At 37.4% G+C, this 20,985-nt stretch overlaps 2 protein-coding genes across 2 annotated transcripts in view; both read left to right on the top strand.

Annotated features, from left to right (window-relative positions):
- Window positions 1–15,944, top strand: part of ghrhrl (growth hormone releasing hormone receptor, like) — a 30,338-nt gene extending 14,394 nt beyond the window's left edge. Inside the window, exons 10-12 of the mRNA XM_016242387.1 lie at window positions 1,665–1,794; window positions 6,166–6,207; window positions 15,000–15,944. Of these exons, the coding sequence (XP_016097873.1) occupies window positions 1,665–1,794; window positions 6,166–6,207; window positions 15,000–15,101 (274 nt within the window). The 3' untranslated portion in view covers window positions 15,102–15,944. The remainder of the gene's footprint in view (window positions 1–1,664; window positions 1,795–6,165; window positions 6,208–14,999) is intronic.
- A 2,318-nt stretch (window positions 15,945–18,262) lies between these two features.
- Window positions 18,263–20,985, top strand: part of LOC107558742 (G-protein-signaling modulator 2-like) — a 21,282-nt gene continuing 18,559 nt past the window's right edge. The window contains exon 1 of the mRNA XM_016242412.1: window positions 18,263–18,478. The gene's annotated coding sequence lies outside the window, so the exon portion shown is untranslated. The remainder of the gene's footprint in view (window positions 18,479–20,985) is intronic.

Genomic DNA, 20,985 nt, shown 5'->3' with positions numbered 1-20,985 from the left:
AATTTTTAATGATGGTTCTTATGTTGAACCATTTTTGTGGAAATTATTATTATTATTTTTTCAGGATTCTTTAATGAATACAAAGTACACTGAACCACCTTTATTAGATTTTTCTTTAAATAAAATTATAAATGTCTTTGCTGCCACTTGTGATCAATTTAATGCATTTTTGCTGAATAAAAGTATTGATTTTTTTCAAAATCATATTTTCCTCAATTGACAACAATTGAATGGTATTGTATAGCGTTTTTTTCTTACATGAAAATATTAAGCAGTTTTAGTTGTAGTAATTTTAGTACTATTTCAACTAGTTGCCAATGCAAAAGTTTTTCATCTAATATTTCAATTTTATTTTATTTTATTTAAACTTTATTTAAATGAATTAAATAATAATCAACAATAATAATACAGCCCACAAGAAACTCAAACAGGACCATCTCAATACCATTCTTTTCTCTTAAAGGGGTCATATGATGCTTTTTTAAAGATCATTATTTTGTGTATTTGGTGCCATTTATGACCCCTTTAAATATTTTGTTGTACTCTATCAATACCATAGTATTATGAAAAAAGGCTGTATGCTTCAATAGATGACCATGGCATTACCATGACATGTGGATATGGTATCATGGCAATTCATGGTATTCTTTAAAGTACCTTGTAGTTCTCTGTAAATAAATACCTTGATTATAGATAATAATTTGAGATTGTGTGTGATGGTATGAAATGGTAAAACTATGGTACTTGCGTATATACCATGGTACTGACATTTCATTGGTACACCTGGGTACTTCCAAGAATAGCATGGTATACTATGGTACATGTCCAAAATATCATTCTTTTTGGTAGTTTTTTTTGTAAGTATTAACAATAAAATTAAAACCATAGTACTTTTTTTTGGACACAGTACCATGGTTTTTGGGCATGTACATGGTATGCTTTTAAGTACTTTGGTATATGATTATGGTAATCAACTGAAAATGTTTTCATTATAACAATAATCAAAATAAACCGTTCTTCTGCCAGTTCCTATAGTCAAACTGTAGGCTGTTGCCAAGCAACATAATCAAATTTCAGTACTGTTTTTATATCCATGTGTCAGAGGATGATTTCCAGTACATTTCTGCCTGGCACAGCTCATGTTTAAGAGCACTGAATGATAATTTGGAGATAGATTTGTGTATGCGTTTGGTTATGTGTCCCGTTAATGGTGCTATCATGAAGAGACTCTTTGTTCTTGCCAAAAATGAGTGTTTGCTGCTGTTATGTTTATATTCACACAGGCCTGTGAATGACAGCTACGCTTTCTAGGATCTGTGTTATTAAGAGTTTCTGTCAGATTATTTGATGGTTTTGCACTAAAACTGTGTGCAGTGGTGCTAATATAGTAAAACACAGCGAGTTTATTGATCCGTGAGTGATTTGAATTTTAATATATTAAACAGTGAGGGACCTCAAAGTATTTGTAATGACAGGGTGAGTAAATATTGATAGTATTTTGATTTTTCGTGAACTATTCCTTTACGGTGTTGTCTGAAGTCATGCCTTATCATGTTCTTACTTGTTTGAATCCATAAAGTCCACTCACCAGAATCTCTCAGCATTAATCTGCCCAATTACTCTTACCCTTCCTCCTCTTCATCCTTTATCTCTCCTCCCCTCAGGCGACTGACCAAGTCCACCCTCCTCCTCATCCCTCTCTTCGGCACTCATTACATGGTCTACAACTTCCTCCCAGAATACTTCAACGTGAGCCTGCGGCTTTGCATCGAGCTGTGTCTGGGCTCCTTCCAGGTTATTCACCCCGCTATCATCACAGCACCGCTTAAACACAAACACAGCACGCATAAACTTATTAAAGGGATAGTTCACCCAAAAATGAAAATTCTGTCATTAATTACTCACCCTCATGTCGTTTCAAATCCGTAAGACCTTCGTTCATCTTCAGAACACAAATTAAGATATTTTTGATGGAATCTGAGAGCTGTTTGACCCTGCATAGACAGCAATACAACTGAAATGTTCCCAAGTCCAGAAACGTAGTAAGGAGATCGGTAAACTAATCCATGTGCAATCAGGGGTTCAACCGTAATTTTATGAAGCTACGAGAATTCTTTTTGTGTGCAAAAGAAAAAAAAAAACGACTTTATTCAGCAATTCGTCTCGTCCGCTTCACCCTGTAGCGCCATTTTGGAGAGTATTAGCTGGACGTAGACAGCGTATACTGTTCTGTGTCAGCTGCGTCACGCCGGATCTGTTTCCTACGTTGTTGTGATTTGATCTGAACGAAAACAGCATATCCGTGTGTTTACGTCCAGCGGATACTCTCCAAAATGGCACTACAGGGTGACGCGGAGGAGACGAATTGTTGAATAAAGTCATTATTTTTTTTTTCCTTTTGCGCACAAAAAGTATTTTCGTAGCTTTGTAAAATTACGGTTGAACCCCTGATGTAACATGGATTATTTTACCGATCTCCTTGCTACGTTTCTGGACCTTGATCGTGGTAATTACATTGCTGTCTATGGGGGGGGCAGAGAGCTCTCAGATTCCATCAAAAATATCTTAATTTGTGTTCCGAATATGAACGAAGGTCTTACGGTTTGAAATGACATGAGGGTGAGTAATTAATGACAAGAATTTTCATTTTTGGGTGAACTAACCCTTTAAGGCTTGAATACACGTCACGTCTTTTGCCCAGATAGATGTGTTGATGCTAGTTGGTAAAACCAGAACCAGTCTGCAGATTTTCGGCACTTGGAGTTCATGAATTTAGTGTGTGATTCACAAACAAATTACTCTTTCTGACTGGCTCTTGTTAGTGAATCAGAAACATGCAGCACAAACAGTATAGTTCAATTCATGAACAAATGACAATTTTCAGTCTGTTCTTTTTATTGAATCAAAATCTTCCAGTGCAACCAGTGTAGTCTGATTAACTAACAAATGTCTCTTTTTAAAATGGTTCTCTTTAGTGAATTAAAAACATGAAAAGCAACCTGTGTAGTTCACAAACGAGTTAAGACTGTATTTAACCACTGTATTTAACTTTTTATTAAATCAAAACACACAGCACAAACAGTACAGTCTGATTCACAAACAAATGACTCTTTTCAAATGGTTCTTTTTTAGTGAACCACACACATACAGTACAGTTCAACCAGTGTAGTTCAATTAATTAACAAATTACTCTTTTAAAATGGTTCTTTTTAGTGAATCAGAAACATACAAAGCAACCTTTGTTGCCTGGTTCATGAATAAATGATTAATTTAAACCAGTTTTTTAATCAAACAAAAACATGCAGCACAAAAAGTATAGTCCGATTTATGCACAAATGACTTTGCCAATCATAAACAAAGCAACCAGCGTAGTCTGATTCATGAACAAATGACTCTTTTACAACTATTCTTTTAGTCAATCAAAAACACCTAGCCAGAGCCGATCCTCCCTATACGCAAAATATGCAAGCTGCGTAGGGCCCCCGAAACACCAGGGGGCCCTCTTGCTCTCAAAGATGATTTCATTTTAGTTTTGTTTTTGAATTTGGCCAGCGTTTATGAAAACATGAATGATCATTTATTTTAATGCGGTGTGCTGTCGCCCTTTCTACGTAAAAATCAGTCAAATCATGTAAAGTGAATGTCGTGTTTAGTCTTGCTCGAGACTAAAAAAAACAGTTGAAAGCTTACCGATCCGCGGAAGAGACACTGTTCTCAATCCCCACCCCACTTTTGCGTAGGACCCCCAAAGTCTAGGATCGGCACTGCACCTAGCACAAACAGTATAGTCTGATTCACGAACAAATGGCTCTTTTAAACCAGTTCTTTTTATTGAATCAAAAACACCTCAACAACGGTATATTCTGATTCACAAACAAATGACTCTTTTAAACCAGTTCTTTTTATTGAATCAAAAACACCTAGCCCAAACAGTATAGTCTGATTCACAAACAAATGACTCTTTTAAACCAGTTCTTTTTATTGAATCAAAAACACCTAGCACAAACAGTATAGTCTGATTCACAAACAAATGACTCTTTTAAACCAGTTCTTTTTATTGAATCAAAAACACCTAGCACAAACTGTATAGTCTGATTCACAAACAAATGACTCTTTTAAACCAGTTCTTTTTATTGAATCAAAAACACCTAGCACAAACTGTATAGTCTGATTCACAAACAAATGACTCTTTCAAACCAGTTCTTTTTATTAAATCAAAAACACTTAGCAAACACTGTATAGTCTGATTCACAAACAAATGGCTCTTTTACAACTATTCTTTTAATAAAAAAAAACATACAAAGCAACCAGCGTAGTCTGATTTGCAAACAAATGACTCTTTTAAAATGGCTCTTTTTTAGTAAACCAAAAACGTACAAATCAACCAGAGTAGTCTGATTCACAAACTTTTAAATCAGTTATTTTTATTCAATTAAAAACATGCAGTGCAACTACTGTAGTCTGATTAACTAACGGATTACTTTTTCTTTTTAATGAGTCACATGATAACAATGAAGCACATGTTTCTACAAGAGTTTGTGGTCGGTGTGCTATTGCCAGTCGTTTAGTAAATGATGGCCAGTTTTTCTCCATTTTCAACCATTTACAAAATCCAAAAGTGTATGATGTCTAGTATTCTGTTCAGATTTTTAAAGTCATGTATTCCAGCCTTCAGATGAGCTCAGATCAAAACAAGCTCAGAGCAGACCTCATTCTCACCTGTGATCTCCTGAGATAGGAGATGGACATTGGGGCTTTAGAGATATTACTTAGTTAGATGGAACACTAATTGAGTTTCCTGAAGGGCAGATGACTAATTTTAAAAATTAATTCCATGCAGGAGTTCGAGAAACATAACAGGAAGGCTGTTACCTTCTTGTAAAGGTTTAATATGATGTCCGTGATGTGCGTTTTTTTAATGCTAATTACTTTCTGTGAAGGCTAACATTGAAGTAAGACTGTGTCATTTATCTTGACTAGTCAGACATGTCAGCTCACCCCGAATGTGCAAAATGACTGACAGGCAGAGAGGCACCTCAAGTTTTCAGATTGCTATTTGCTGTTTACAGAGCCTACGGCGGTCCTAGTGACAGGTTTGGTATCTTAGGACATCTCAGTTAGATACTATATATATAACCTGTGTATATATAGTATATATTGAGGTGTGTGTGTGCTATGTCAGACTGCTCAAAAAGAGCAATATTTTGATTTAGCCACCTTCAAGGCTATCACTCACTGATCCTTGGACATTTAAAAACACCTCTACAGCAGCATTTATGTGCCACTGATCTGACAGTATCTGTAGTTCACCTGAAAATGATAATTGTGCCATTATTTACTAATCCTCATGTCGTTCCAAACCCGTATTTTTCCATGGAACACAAAAGTAGAAAATTGAAGAGTAGTTCTATGGATACCATCTTTAAACTCAATCAATGTCTAGCACAAGAAATTATAATGTGCAAAATTATTCTAAAATGATCAAACTCAAGCTCATAAGAGTCCTTTGCTTGTTTATCAGACTGCACTGGTTGTTTTGTCTGTTTTTGATTAACTAAAATAAAATAATACTATTTAAAAGAGTCATTTGTTTGAGAATCTGACTTCATTAGTTGTGCTGTATGTTTTTAATTTGCTAAAAACAACCAGTTTAGAAGAGTCATTTGTTCATGAATTGGACAGTTTTTGCGCCGTGTGTTTTTGATTGATTAAAAAGAACAAATTTGAACTCGAACACAAGCACAAACATTCTTCAGAATGGTTCCTTTTGGATTCTACAGAACAATTAACAGCATAAGAATTAATGAACGATTCCTATCATGTTTATATTCAGAGTGACACCTGCAAAATGTGTAAGCTGTTGGATGTTATTAGTGTGGAATTATCTGATTCTTCACTGTGGATGTGTACTTCAGCACTGGACCGTCATACATTTAATCTCATGGATACTTCTGAAGGATTAGGATCTGATCCGGATGACTCGAAAAACACAGATACACAGATGCATGCATGAATGGTGTAAACAGTGTTAACAGCATAAAATTGTTTTGTCTCAAAACACTGAGATGAAAGGGAGAGGAAGAGAGATGGATCTATGATATTTGATTTGAGGAACATTTTATTCAATTGACAAAAACTGACTTTCTCTTCATTGATTTTCTTAAGGGCCTCATTGTGGCAGTTCTCTACTGTTTCCTGAACCAGGAGGTGAGTCATTAGGCCTATTATATGACAGCTCTCACACACCATAAAAATACAAAATAAACACCAAAATTCAAAATAATGTGCTGAAAGCTAGATTCCAAAAATGCAATGCCCTTATGCTTTTAACAACTGTAAAAATGCATGCAAGTCCGATATCTGGACTAACCAGCTTGTTTACTGTTGATTCTGCAAGTCAGGTTTGTTTTTGAATGGAGATAATCAGCGTTCTCAGATGCCTAAACAAGATTTGTACTCAAAATCTAGCCCAATAAAATCCTTGACAAGCATGTTTGCCAGTCTTTGTTAATTTGATTAAAAAACAGACTGGGGAATTAACAAGAGGACTGCTTAAAGGCCAATACACAATTAAGGATAAATAATGATAATGCATTGCATTTCAGTCTTGCATTTAACGAAAATAATTTTTAACAAAACCAATATATTAAATGTAAGAGCCATTTAAGTTATTTGTTTATTTATATAGATGTGAAATAAGTTATTGTTTGGATAAAGAAATTGTTCAATAATTGTACTTAAATAATTTAACATGTTTCATATAAATATTGAAAATGATGCTGATGTCATTTCCGGCAAGAACCGTTAGAATTTGTTTCATGCAAGATTGGAGCGCTACAGTTTTTTGACCGTGTAACATTTCCAGTTATTTTTTGTTATTAAACTTTCTTAAAAGGAAATGACTGGGCTTTTGGATGTTATTCGAGTTCAATACACGCTCACACAAGAAGAAGCAACAGAAATTAGAAATTAGATGGATTGCTATCATGTTATTTAGTCAAAAAACTCGCTCTGTGGAGATGGAAAGTGAACTAAAGGTGCGTGGATGCCGCGCTTGTGACAAGGACATAACCGACAGAGGATCGTCTGTGAATGAACACGGAAATGTTTGATGATCGCGGATTATAAATAGCGGACACGGCTTTATTCTCCGGTGGATTAAAGGGTTAGTTCCCCCAAAAATTAAAATTAGCCCAGAAATTACTCACTCTCAAGTCATCCTAGGTGTATATGACTTTCTTCTTTCAGACAAATCCAGTCGGAGTTATATTAAAAATTGTCTTTGATCTTTCAAGCTGTTTCATGGCACTCAGCAGGTGTTGCATGCATCAGTCCAAAAGAAGTTAAATAAAAAACGCCCCTCCATAAAAAAAGGGTGAACAAAGGCCTTCTGTAGCGAATCGATGCGTTTTTGTTAGAAAAATATCCATATTCAAAATGTAATAATCACTTAATCTAGCTTGCGTTCACTGTTGTTCACGGAAGCAGCTCCGGGAGCATGAGATATGAGGTCGGCTTTGCACATGCGCCGCTCAGAAGTGACGAATGCGGAAGCGCAGTGGAGAGATCAAAACAAAACAATGGTCACTAATTAGAAGTACAAAACAAGGATTTGTAAAGAAGAATGTCGGAGGATTTCGATATAAGCCAAGAGGAGACTGGTTTTCCTTTGCTAAAGTAAGGAAACTTTGCTTCCTTTGCTTCTGTTAACAAACATTTGTTTTCACGAGACTCACTGGCGCATGCGCAACGCTGAACTCATACGTCATCAGCCCGGAGCTGCTTCCATGTACAGCTGTTGGTGTAAGCTACATTAAAGTGATTATTAAGTTTTGAATATGGATATTTTTCTTACAAAAACGCATCGATTCACTACAGAAGGCCTTTGTTCACCCCCTGGAGCTGTGTGAGACGTTTTTTTATGGATGGGTGCTTTTTATTTAACTTATTTTGGACTGATGCATGCAACACCTGCTGAGTGCCATTAAACAGCTTGAAGGATCAAAGACAATTTTTAATATAACTCCGACTGGATTCGTCTGAAAGAAGAAAGTCATATACACCTAGGATGACTTGAGGGTGAGTAATTTATGGGCTAATTTAAACTTTTGGGTGAACTAACCCTTTAAAAACTGCGTCACAAAGAAGAACGTCCCTACTCATTGAAGCTCCATGAATGAGGTAACGGACTTTTGAATCGGCTATAAAGATGACACAATGCATGTTTGAAGAAGCTGAAATGCATACGTATGATACATTTTTACATGAATTACAGTATTACGTGTACTTTTAATCATCTGCAAGCAGTTGCACGGGTGGAATTATATGATTGCTGAGGGAGGAGAGGATGACGTTGCAGTTTTTGAACACGAGAGTGTTTAAACCCACCGAAAGAGCATTAGAAGAGCAACGTCACAGATGCATTAGTTTGAGACGAGCTAAATTTTTTGCTCTTACCAGTAAGATCAAAACCATTGAAAGGTTAATGACTGATGATGGAAATCTGCAGAATGTGCCAGATCTGATGCAACTTGATTTTGCACAGTTGATAACCGAGTTTACCGATTTAAATGCGCAAGTTCAAGATCTTCTGCCTGAAGATGAAAAGATTGCAGATCAAAGAAATTGGTTTGAGCCTAAAATGGATTCCTTGAGACTTTTTGTAAAGAAAACGGAAGATTGGATGGCTGCTGTTGGTGATAGAAAAGGACAAAATGAGATGGAGGATGATGTTACTCCTCACGACAGTGCCTCGCAGGTATCTGTGAACAAGAGTGAATCAAAACAGAAGCATGATTCAGATATTGACAGTGGATCAATTTCCTCCTCAGTATTGTCTGCATGTGCATGAGAAGAATCAAAACATGCAGCTTTGCTAGCAATAGGAGCAGCTTTAAAGAAAAAACTACTTGAAATTGAAAAGATGCAGCTCAAAGCAAAAATGGAGGAACTTGAACTTGAAATTGAAACGGAACTTGCAGAGAGCAATGCTAAATTAAATGTACTAAAAGAGTATGAACATTCAAAGGATGGCAGAAGCAGCGTACAATCTAAGCAAAGAAAAGGAATCCACCTGAAGCAATCAGAACTGAAACCAGAGCAAAGAGACTATTCTCCTTGTCATTCAGCTGTGGTGAAAAGTAGAACAAAAGCTATCCCGAATCCCATGTCACTTGCAGCACCACAGCCAGGCACACCAGAAGACACTGGCCTCAGTGCTAATCATCAAGCAAACGACAGCATAATACATGTTATGCAGAAACAACATGACATAACGGAATTGCTTGTGAAACAGCAAAGACAAATTCATCTTCCTAGTAAAGACATCCAAGTGTTTACTGGTGATCCGTTAACCTACAAATCCTTCATCAGGTCCTTTGAGCATACCATCGAACATAAAACAGACCATGAAAAGCACAAGCTATATTATCTAGAACAATACACTGCAGGAGAACCACAAGAGCCCATCAGGAGCTGTGAATATATGCCGTTAAGCAGAGGTTTCAAAGAAGCAAAACGACTTCTCCAAAGGCATTATGGAGACGAGCTGATCATAGCAAGGGCTTACATCGATAAAGCTTTAATGTGGCCTCAGATCAAGTCTGATGATGGTAAAGCCTTGAGTGCATATGCTTTGCACCATATTATTAATACATAATAATAATAATTCCTTACATTTATATAGCGCTTTTCTGGGCACTCAAAGCGCTTTACATAGAAGGGGGGAATCTCCTCATCAACCACCAGTGTGCAGCATCCACCTGGATGATGCGACGGCAGCCATATTGCGCCAGAACGCCCACCACACACCAGCTTATTGGTGGAGAGGAGACAGAGTGATGAAGCCAATCAGCAGATATAGGGATGGTTAGGAGGCCATGATGGTCAGAGGCCAATGGGCGAATTTAGCCAGGATGCCGGGGTTACACCCCTACTCTTTTTCGAAGGATATCCTGGGATTTTTAATGACCACAGAGTCAGGACCTCGGTTTAACGTCTCATCCGAAAGACGGTGCTTTTTGTCAGTATAGTGTCCCCGTCACTACACTGGGGTGTTAGGACCCACACAGACCACAGGGTGAGCACCCCCTGCTGGCCTCACTAACACCTCTTCCAGCAGCAATCAAATTTTCCCAGGAGGTCTCCCATCCAGGTACTGACCAGGCTCAGCCCTGCTTAGCATCAGTGGGCAACCAGTCTTGGGCTGCAGGGTGATATGGCTCCAACACTGGAGGTTGGAGAGTCTATGGAGGAAATGGACAAATCCTACCGATATGAGAGTTGTCATTTCAAAGTTGCCATACAAAATGAAAGAAAGGTGGCGATCAGAAGCTTATGACATCAAAGAGCGACAAGGAGTAAGAGCCAGATTTACTCATTTAGTTGACTTTATTGATCGTCAAGGAAAAGTGGCCATGGACCCTCTCTTTGGAGACATACTAGACAACCGCAATGTTGTAACAGTGAAGGCGAATCCGAAAGAGAAGTATCCTAAAAAAGGAATAAGTAAGAGCAGTTTTGCAACCAACATTTGCATGGAAGATAGAAAGCCACAAGATATGCCAAGAAAAAAGATCAGTCCACCCAAGATAGTCAATGCCTTTGAGAAACCATGTATGTTTTGCTCAAAAAGTCATGCTCTCGAGTCATGCAGTGAAATCAAAGAGCAGCCACATAAAGTACGTCTGGAGTTCCTGAAGTTTAAGGGCTTGTGCTATGGATGCTTAACTCAAGGCCATCTTAGCAAGATGTGTAAGAAAAGAATGGAATGTAAGGAATGCTCCCAAAAACACCCAGACATTCTGCACATTAAGGAGGACCACAAAAGTGCAAAAGATGATGAATCATTTGACAAAAAGATCTCATGGGCCCAGGTCTCCCTTAACCACCAATCAAGCAACTTCTCAGAGTCTGCAGGAGATAACTGTGTTATCAATAGTGCCAGTAAAAGTCAAGTCAGGTAAAAGTGACAGATATGTGGAAACGTATGCTTTCCTGGACGCAGGAAGTACAGCTACCTTTTGTACTGAAGAACTGAAATTGAACTTGAAAGGGAAGCCAACTCAGATTCTACTGAGCACTATGTGTCAAGATAAGCCAGGAGAGCAGAAGCTAGTAAGCAGTTTTATCCTCACAGACCTGGAGGTGTGTGCGCTGGAAGACACAAAGTACTTCGAGCTTCCTAAAGTCTTTACACACAGCAACGTTCCTGTTCAAAACGAGAACATTACTAAACAAGAAGATATCAGCAAATGGCCCTACTTGAGGGAAGTAAGCATACCTAACATTAATGCAAATGTTCCAGTCTTCTAATTGGAGCCAACAATTCAAAGGCAATGGAGCCATGGTACATCATAAATAGCCAACAAGATGAACCATATGCTGTGAAAACTGCACTGGGTTGGGTGGTGAATGGAACCATCAAGAAAGAAAGCAACTCTGCAGAAAGGTCTAAACTGCCGCACCATACAGTAAATCGTCTCTCAGTGGTGGAAATAGAGCAATTGTTGATTCAGCAGTATAACTCAGACTTTCCTGAATACCACTATGAAGAAAAGGAAGAAATGTCCCTGGAGACCAAACTGTTCTTGAGGTCAGTACAGGAAAATATGAAGTTTGAGAATGGGCATTACTGTGTGAAACTGCCTTTGAGAAACGAATCAGTCAAAATGCCAAACAATCGATGTGTTGCTGAACTGCGTACAGCTAACCTGAAAAGAAGGCTTCAAAAGAACACAAGTTTGCTTGAAGACTACAGTAACTTCATGAAGAGCATTATAGAGAAAGGATACACAGTTAAAGTTCCCACAGAACAGCTTGATCATAACGACAACAGAGTATGGTACATACCACACCACGGGGTGTACCACCCCAAGAAGAAGAAAATTTGAGTGGTCTTTGACTGTACTGCTTCCTTTCAAAGCATGTCTCTGAACAGCCAGTTGCTACAACGTCCGAACCTCACAAATACACTCATTGGCATGCTCACCAAGTTTAGAGAAGAACCGATAGCCATGATGGCAGACGTGGAGTCGATGTTCTATCAAGGGAGGGTTCCTGAAGAGGATGCAGATCTGCTTCGCTTTCTTTGGTGACCAGATGGCAACTTGAATGCACCTATAGAGGAGTATAGAATGATGGTGCACTTATTCTGGGCCGCTTCATCGCCTAGCTGCGCCTCTTATGCACTGGGAAAGACAGCAGAAGACAGACAAGATGTAACATCTCAAAAAGCTGTTGAAACAGTTCTGTACAATTTTTATGTAGATGACTGTTTGAGATCAGTGTGCACAGAAAAAGAAGCAATTGACCTAGTAAAAGACTTTAGAGGCTTGTGTTCTGAAGGAGGTTTCTTCTTAACGAAGTGGGTAAGCAATAGTAGAAAGGTATTGTCTATCCCAGAAGATCAAAGGGCCAGTGGAATAAAAGACCTTGACATGGATCAGGATTATCTGCCCATCGAGAGAGCACTCGGCATGCAGTGGTGTATAGAATATGACACCTTCACTTACAACATCCAGGTAAAGGAGAAGCCATTGAGCAGAAGAGGTATTTTCTCTGTCGTCAATTCAATTTACGACCCTCTTGGCTTTCTGAAATAAAAAATGAAGTCAAAGTCAATGTTCTCAACATCAGTGAAAGCAATGACATTATGAGTAAGTTAACTGATTACTACTCAGGCTGGTCTCAATTCAAAAAGGGCAACAGCACGGATGCTAAGATTCAAAGAAACATTGTTACAATTATGCAAAGCAAGGAAACAATTCCAATCATCCATTGCACAATCAGAGAAAGACACAAAGAAACAAGCAGCCCTTCTACAGGATCAAATTCAAAAATACAGATCAACAATGAAAGGAAAGTCACTGAGCCTGGAAGACTTTAATCAAGCAGAAATTCAACTCATTCAGTACAGTCAGAAACAAAACATCTTAAAAGAAATTGAGGCTCTGAGAAAGAATGTTCCTTTTAAGAGAAGAAGTCAACTATACAAGCTTGACCCTGTGCTTCAGGATGAAATATTAAGAGTGGGTGGTAGGCTCAACAACGCGACCATGCCAGAAGAATCCAAACATCCCGTCATTCTCTCTAAGCACTCCAGAATTTCCACTCTCATTCTAAATGACATCCATCAAAGATATGGGCACTGTGGTCGAAGCTACCTGCTCTCTATGCTCAGACAAAAATTCTGGATCCCTCAAGCTAACTCAGCTATTCGAAACCTTATATATAAATGCTCAATTTGTCGCAGACTTAATGGAAGAGTTGGAGAGCAAAAAATGGCAAGCCTGCCAGAAGACCGCTTGCTACCTGATAAACCCCCTTTAACAAACGTGGGTGTCGATTACTTCGGACCCTTCGAAGTTAAACGGGGCCAGAGTACTGTGAAAAGGTATGGAGTGTTGTTCACTTGCCTAACAATTAGAGCAGTACACATTGAAGTAGCTGGTAGCTTGGACACTGACTCGTGCATAAACACTTTGAGGCGCTTCATAAGTAGAAGAGGACAGGTGTCAGTCATGCGCTCTCGAAAGAGAGTTGCGAGAAGCACTGAGAAACCTGAACCATAGCAAAATCGAAAATGCCATGCTATAGAAAGGCATTAAATGGATCTTCAACAGTCCAGCTGCTTCCCATCAGGGTGGAGTTTGGGAGCGTCAAATCCACACAGTAAGGAGGACATTTAAAAGAACAGTCTATCAACGATGACAGTCTTCACACCATCATGTGCGAGGTGGAAAGCATCATTAACAACAGACCAATAACTAGTGCATCAGACAATCCGAATGACCTTGAGTGTCTGACGCCTAACCATTTACTGTTGTTGAAAACTCAACCCAGCCTACCACCGGGTCTCTTCAAAAAACAGCACCAATATTTGAGAAAACGCTGGAAACAGGTCCAATATCTTGCAGATTTGTTTTGGAGTAGATGGACTCATGAGTACCTACCCATTCTACAAGAGCGCAGTAAATGGGTAAGACCTAAAAGGAACTTTGAGCCAAGCGATGTGGTGTTGGTGGTGGACAGTTCTTCCCCACGCAATTCATGGATAATGGGAAGAGTAATAGAAACCTTGCCAGACTCCAGTGGAGTTGTACGCCGAGTGAAGCTACAAACCAAAACAAATATATCAGAGAGACCTGTAAACAAATTGTGTTTAATTCAGAAGGCAATTTAGGTATGCAGAATAACAAAGAATCATCAAGAAGAAAGACAAAGGAAATGTGAAAGAACTAAGTTGCTATTTCTTATTTAAAGTGTTAAAGTTTAAGGGCTCTTAATATTTGAATATCTATGATAATTGGTTTGTCATCTGCCCAACCAATTAGGGGCCGGATGTGTAAGAGCCATTCAAGTGTTATTTGTTTATTTATATAGATGTGAAATAAGTTATTGTTTGGATTAAGAAATTAAATAATTGTACTTAATTTAATATGTTTCATATAAATATTGAAAATTATGCTGATGTCATTTCCGGCAAGAACCGTTAGAATTTGTTTCCTGCCAGATTGGAGCACTACAGTTTTTTTTTTGACATTTCCAGTTATTTTTTGTTATTAAACTTTCTTAAAAGGAAATGACTGGGCTTTTGGATGTTATTCGAGTTCAATACACGCTCCCACAAGAAGAAGAAGCAACAGAAATCAGAAATTAGATGAATTGCTATCACATTAAAGGAACAGTTCACTCAAAAATGAAAATTTACTGAAAATGTACTCCCTCAGGCCATCCAAGATGTAGATGAGTTTGTTCCTTCATCGGAACAGATTTAGAGAAATTTAGCATTACATCGCTTGCTCACCAATGGATCCTCTGCATTGAATGGGTGCCGTCAGAATGAGAGTCCAAACAGCTGATTAAACCATCAGAATAATATGAAATAATAAAATATATACACACATTTATAACATGTTAGATTTCGGTTTTGTTTTGATCAAAGTCTCTCCTGAGATTTTGTGTTTATATATTATGCAGTACATGTGTTTGTCTGTTAGGTTCAGAAAGAAATACACTTACGTTGGATGCGATATCAAGAGGGGAGTTACGTTGTCGTCCCTGTTGGAGCCAAAGGAAGTCAGATGGACACTCCATTCTAGAGTCATTAAAACTCACCGGTGCCTCTAATATACAGACCTCGACACCTCCAGAAAACATGAACATCTGAATACAACAGTTTTATTAAATGCAGATTGTATTGCTCAGTTGATATGACAACAAATGGCTTAAATAGCCAGAATATACAGTATTTAGGCTGCAGTATATCTGTGAATTAAACACATTAGCTCATTAGAGAGCATGGTAAAAAAAAATGTATTTAAAAAAATGTGAATACTGGAATTCATCATAGCAAAACTGCTGCTTTTGGGGGATTCTGGGTGGGTTTAATCAAAGTATGTACATATAAAAGCCTATAAAAATATACTTCTGTTGCCCTTCAAATTCAGATATTATAATATCTATTACTTTGGGGGAAATGTTAAACTCTAAAATTGTACACAATAAAAGGCAGTATGGTGGTTTTGAATGTGTACATATTTATCTGTATGTATGTATGTATGTACATGTTTACAGTATTAACATTTGTAAAGAGAAATATAAAGATTAATTGGTAAATTCATGGATTTCTGCGCGAGATAGGCCTACGGGTAACCAGCCAAGTTGTTATGTTTTATATGTTGTAATTCTGTAGAATTTGTTCAACTACAATTTCTATTGGCAAAAACAGTGGTTTGATATTTCCTTATCATTTCAAAAGTTGTTTTGTGTTTATAACTGTATTTATATTTAGCTGAAATGCCTGTAATAGGCTGTTTAATGTCAAGTTCCCATAGAGTGACAACACGTCCTGCAATTTGCTCATCATATGTTCCTGATACATCATATGTATCTTTTTCCCCCCTGCCATATAAATGTTCAAAAGCATCTTTGTAGCAAAGACTGTAAGGTACACTGTAAAAAAAATGCTGGGTTAAATATAACCCAGCACTGTGTAAAAAAAGGGACAAACCCAGCTATTGGGTTGTTTTGACCCAGTGGTTGGGTTCAAAACAACCCAACTGCTGGGTCAAAACAATCCAATAGCTGGGTCAAAACAACCCAATAGCTGGGTTTGTCCCTTTTTAACCCAGCGCTGGGTTATATTTAACCAAGCATTTCTTAGAGTGTATGTGTTTGTAAAGACATTGACTTTTAAACTAAACCCACTCTCAAAATTATTATTTTGAGCTAAAAGTGTAACAACTAGCCCCGGTTTCTCCTTTCTGCTGGTTGATTCTTTTCTTTTTACAACTTAAAAATGACTTAAGTATTGAAATGTTGCAGCTATCCACATTAATTTGCGCATCCATTTGTTAACTTGATGTGCGAGGCTTCCGGTGCCATTAGCTTTCAGTTAATTTAGCTCTACTAAAACATTCGGTTATGCTGCAAACTGCACTCTAAAAAATGCTGGGTTGGACTATGACAAATATGGACTAACCCAACTGTTGGGTTAAATTTTGGTTACATTTTTAAATGAGCTTTTTAACCCAACAGTTGGGTTAGTCCATATTTGACCCAACATTGGGTTGAAACAACCCAGCATTTTTTAGAGTGTGGTATTTGTCATTATATTATTTTAGTTCATTATCATAACCATAAACACACTGGTTTGTCGAACAAATAGTCTTACACTCTGAAAAAATGCTGGGTTAAATACAGCCCAGTGCTGGGTAAAATAGGGACAAACCCTGCAATTGGGTTGTTTTGACCCAGCGGTGGGGTTAAATGTTTAACCCAACCTTCTGGGTAGTAACCCAACCGCTGGGTCAAAACAACCCAATTGCTGGGTTTGTCCCTATTTTACCCAGCACTGGGTTGTATTTAACCCAGCATTTCTTAGAGTGTACCATTTACTGTTTGTTTGTTATACTTTTAATTATTTACCTGAACGGAAGTCTCGTACATTCAAAGAAAATAGCTTACTTTCGCGTTTCGAAATAGAGCAGAGATTGAAATGCCAAATGTGTTTAATTAACAGTGGAATGTTTTCATGTGTCCAAAGACTGCTGTTGTGTTGTTTTATATGTAGCCTTCTCTTATAATTCTCACCAAATGTGCATTTATACTCTATTGGCTACAAACAGCTAGTAAAATCATTGTAAACTTTTAATATATTGTATTTTAGCCTACAGTATATTTTCTAGCTGTAATAGCCTACATTATTTATTTGTTTTCAAATGCTCTTTGAGTGGCTTTAAGTATATTAATGCATCAAATCAGAGTGCATTACAGAGATGGACATATTATCCAATTGTAGGCTCCCATCTGTGTAATGGATTTTATGCATTTTTTAGCTTTAATTATGCAATTAAGCTGATGCCGTCACTCATGTGCTTGTTATTATGTTTGTGTATGTGCGTAAGCAAGCTGGCCCAATGTATACGTGTCTTGATTTTTCTGCTTTAATGTGTACAATATGATTACTTTTTTAAAAAACAGGAAAAATGTATACATAAAATGTCTTTCTGCTAGATTTGTCTGTCAGTAATAAACACTGACCCCTGCTGGTCAATACATCACACTACTTACCATAATTATTTTAATGAGATTTGAAAGTGCTGTTTTGTTCTATATTCATTTTTGCTAACAATTAGAACCAAATTGAGGTGCAGACAAAAATGGTCCTCCTTCGTTTATTTATTTATTTATTTATTTTTGAATGTTTTCACAAGCATTTTCATCTAATCTGCCACAAAATGCAATACATTTTGCCAAGTAATTTGGATCTAGCAGCACTTGGGCGTCCAATTCATTTTAGAGAATTGATTCTTTCAGATTATCCGTTCAATGAATCGATTCACCGCGAGTCATCACTTAATGTTTTCCGCTCTATTTTTTATTGTTAAAATGTCTTTTGGATTAGTTTATCGCCTGCCCACGTGTGCTTTAACAATTTTAACAATATTCCTACCGCCATTCCTAATGTTTTAGTTTAAAACAAAGTCACATAGTGTCAGGAAATTTACAAATAGAAATGTTATGAATTGGTGCGACCAAAACAAAAATCGTCTCAGCATTAGTTTGTTAATATTAACAATGTTAAGTATTAGTAATAATTCTACAATATTGCTCCCCCTTCATCTTTTTACAGCGATATGTGAATCACTTTGCGAATCGGTTCGACTGAATCATTCAAAAGAGTCGGTTTAAAAAAAACGATTCGTTCGCGAGCATTACTTCAGCACTGAAGCATTATAATGGCGAGGCGTGGCGTTTTACAAAATCTCCTGTGTAATGAGTGGCGTGCCAAAGTGAAAGACGTTTTCCTTTTTCCGAGAAAAAAAAATCTTAGAGAAGGAAAGTGTCTTGAGAAAACATGGCGGAGTAAGAGAAAGAAACTTTACCGCTGCTTCTTGAAAAAGCGAGAAACTCTCCCACCATAGGACATGTAGCGCGGTTACACACTTTAAAGCTGTTCAAATCTGAAAGTGAGGTAACGTTATGAGTTTGATTTAGTTTCTCTTCGGCATTATTTTGTTTGTGCCTGAACAGCTTCTCCTTCTCTGAACTATTCTGTAGCCTATGTGTTGCATAGTACTTCCTTGTCTTTTTTTAAAGAAAGTTCTTGCATTATTTTTTAACTTCTATGTCAGTTTCATGCAAAAACGACTTTCTGCTAACGTTAGTCAAAATTATCTTTACAGTTTATCTCAAAGACACGTCAGTATATGCTGACCATGGCATAGTAGTAGGGAGTAAATGGTAACCACAATCGGTTCTGTCGAAATTGACAAAACAAAAATGGGTAAAAAAAAAAATGTTTTTTTAATTATTATATTTTTTTACATAAAAAAAGGTTCCTTGTGGTATTATTAAGCACATTTTCATTACTGTAGTCCCCTAAAAATAAAGATATAATATTTACATTTCAATGTATTTATACCAATAGGCCTAATATAATATAGAATTTTATTTTATGGCTATTTTATAGGACAGTTGGCATTTTGTTTATTTATTTTTACTTAGTTGTGTCCAGACAGGATGATTTTCATCAAGACTCATTGTAAGAATTACAAGTAAGATCATTGGTTTTTATTAAAATAAGAATTGAGTATGTTCCTAATTCTTTTGAAAATGTGTAAGCTGCTTTCCAAAGCCGCCTGTGGGATTTTATGAGGAAAGGCTCTGGCTGACAGAATGGACACATCAGCTCTTGTGTTTGTGTGCTTGAATCTTTTAATGAATCGCAGGCGTTTACAGTGTACAGGCTGCACCTTTGTGTTTTATTCTTTTCACAAAGCTATTGTAGAGCCTTTGAATAAGTGGCCTCAACGACTCTGGAACTGTTAGCATAAAGAAAACATGAACTGAAATGATGCTGCAGTTGTTTCTGTATTTGATTTCAGTTCAGTGTGTGAGTGGTTAAATGTTCCTGGCGTGAATGTTTAGTGACATTACCCTGCAAAGGAAGTTGAAATGTCAAAACAAAAAGGAAAATTCATAGAGCGTGTCTTTATCACATGCTTGAGTAAACATATGGTTGGACATGGCCTCCATGGGTTTTGCTGGACCAACTGGCTCAGGACTTTAGGAAAGGAGTCACAAAACCATCGTGGTCTAAAACAGTGGTTCCCAACCCTGGTCCTTGAGGCACCCCAACACTGCATGTTTTGCATGTCTCCTTAATCAAACACACCTGATTCAGATCATCAGCTCATTAGTAGAGACTCCAAGACATGAAATTGGTGTGTCAGAGAAAGGAGACATGCAAAATGTGCAGTGTTGGGGTGCCTCCAGGACCAGGGTTGGGACCTACTGGTCTAAAATATGGAAGTGTTTACAATTCATATCCAATTAACCTTTTTTTTTTGTTTGTTTTGTTCAAGACATTGCCGAGATGAAGGTCTCAGCCCTTTCCTGAGTATTCAGATTGTTGGTTGATCTAGTTTTGAATGTGAACAATGCTTTTAGATTTCTGCTCAATACACGGAATTCCTGAAGTACAAACAAATATGATTTATGTTGTGTTTTCCCGCTGTTCTGTTTCTGCGCAGGATAAAATTAATTCAAAGATGAAAGTGTTGTCATTGTTAACTCACACTCTTGCGTTCCCAAACTTAGGACGTTCTCCTGTGCAGTGTTATTTTAGTATCGTTTCTAAATATACTATTGAATAATTAGCTTTTATTTGTATATTTTTTTTTTATTTTTAATTTTAGTTAACATTTTAGTAATTTTGTTATGACTTATGTTTTGTTAGTTTTAGTTTTTTAAATATCTTTTATTATGTTAAATTTTTTATTTTTTTAGTTCTTCCACTTAAGCATATTTTATATTAATTGCAAGACAACGTTTCTAGTTTTCATGTGTTTGCACCAGGTTTAACATCAGTAGTGCCAAAGTGGCATTGAATCCATGGGTTTTTTCTCACACTAACCTATCATATGACTATCAAAAAGCCTTGGAATAGTTTGTGAGTCATATGGACTTTTTAATGATGCCTTTTTGTCAACTTTGTAGCTGGACAGGTTCTGGCCACTGTAACACTTTTGAAAATGTCTCCACTTGTGTTTCTTGGAACAAATCAACTCATATGGGTGGGTCTGAAATAGCGCAAGGGTGAGTAAATGGTATCTAATGTGTCAGCGTCCCTTCAGATGAAAGCATTAGTCAAGATTATAGATGGTGATGTTGGTCTCAGTCTTCATTTTAAATTAAAAACCTTTGTTTTTCTCATGCACTGGTTTATCTGACACTTGCCTGGGTCACGTCAAACAGCCACTGTTTACAACAACTTGTGTCTTTTGATGATCGGATGGTTGCTCACGAGTAACTCAAGAGACTTCCTCATGTTCACCCATCCACATGAGTCAAGAATTAGTTTGTAGGGTGGAAGTGTAGCATGTTGTGATTAATCAGTCATTGACTGTTTTCTTAGTGAAGTTATTACTTACACCTAAGTGTGTGTGTGTGTGTGTGTGGGGGGGGGGGGGGGGAGAG

The sequence above is a fragment of the Sinocyclocheilus grahami genome, unplaced genomic scaffold, assembly GCF_001515645.1.
Source record: "Sinocyclocheilus grahami isolate Dianchi unplaced genomic scaffold, SAMN03320097.WGS_v1.1 scaffold657.1, whole genome shotgun sequence".
Lineage (NCBI taxonomy): Eukaryota > Metazoa > Chordata > Actinopteri > Cypriniformes > Cyprinidae > Sinocyclocheilus > Sinocyclocheilus grahami.
The sequence above is the reverse complement of the archived record's forward strand: the minus strand, read 5'-3'. Positions and strand labels throughout refer to the sequence as shown.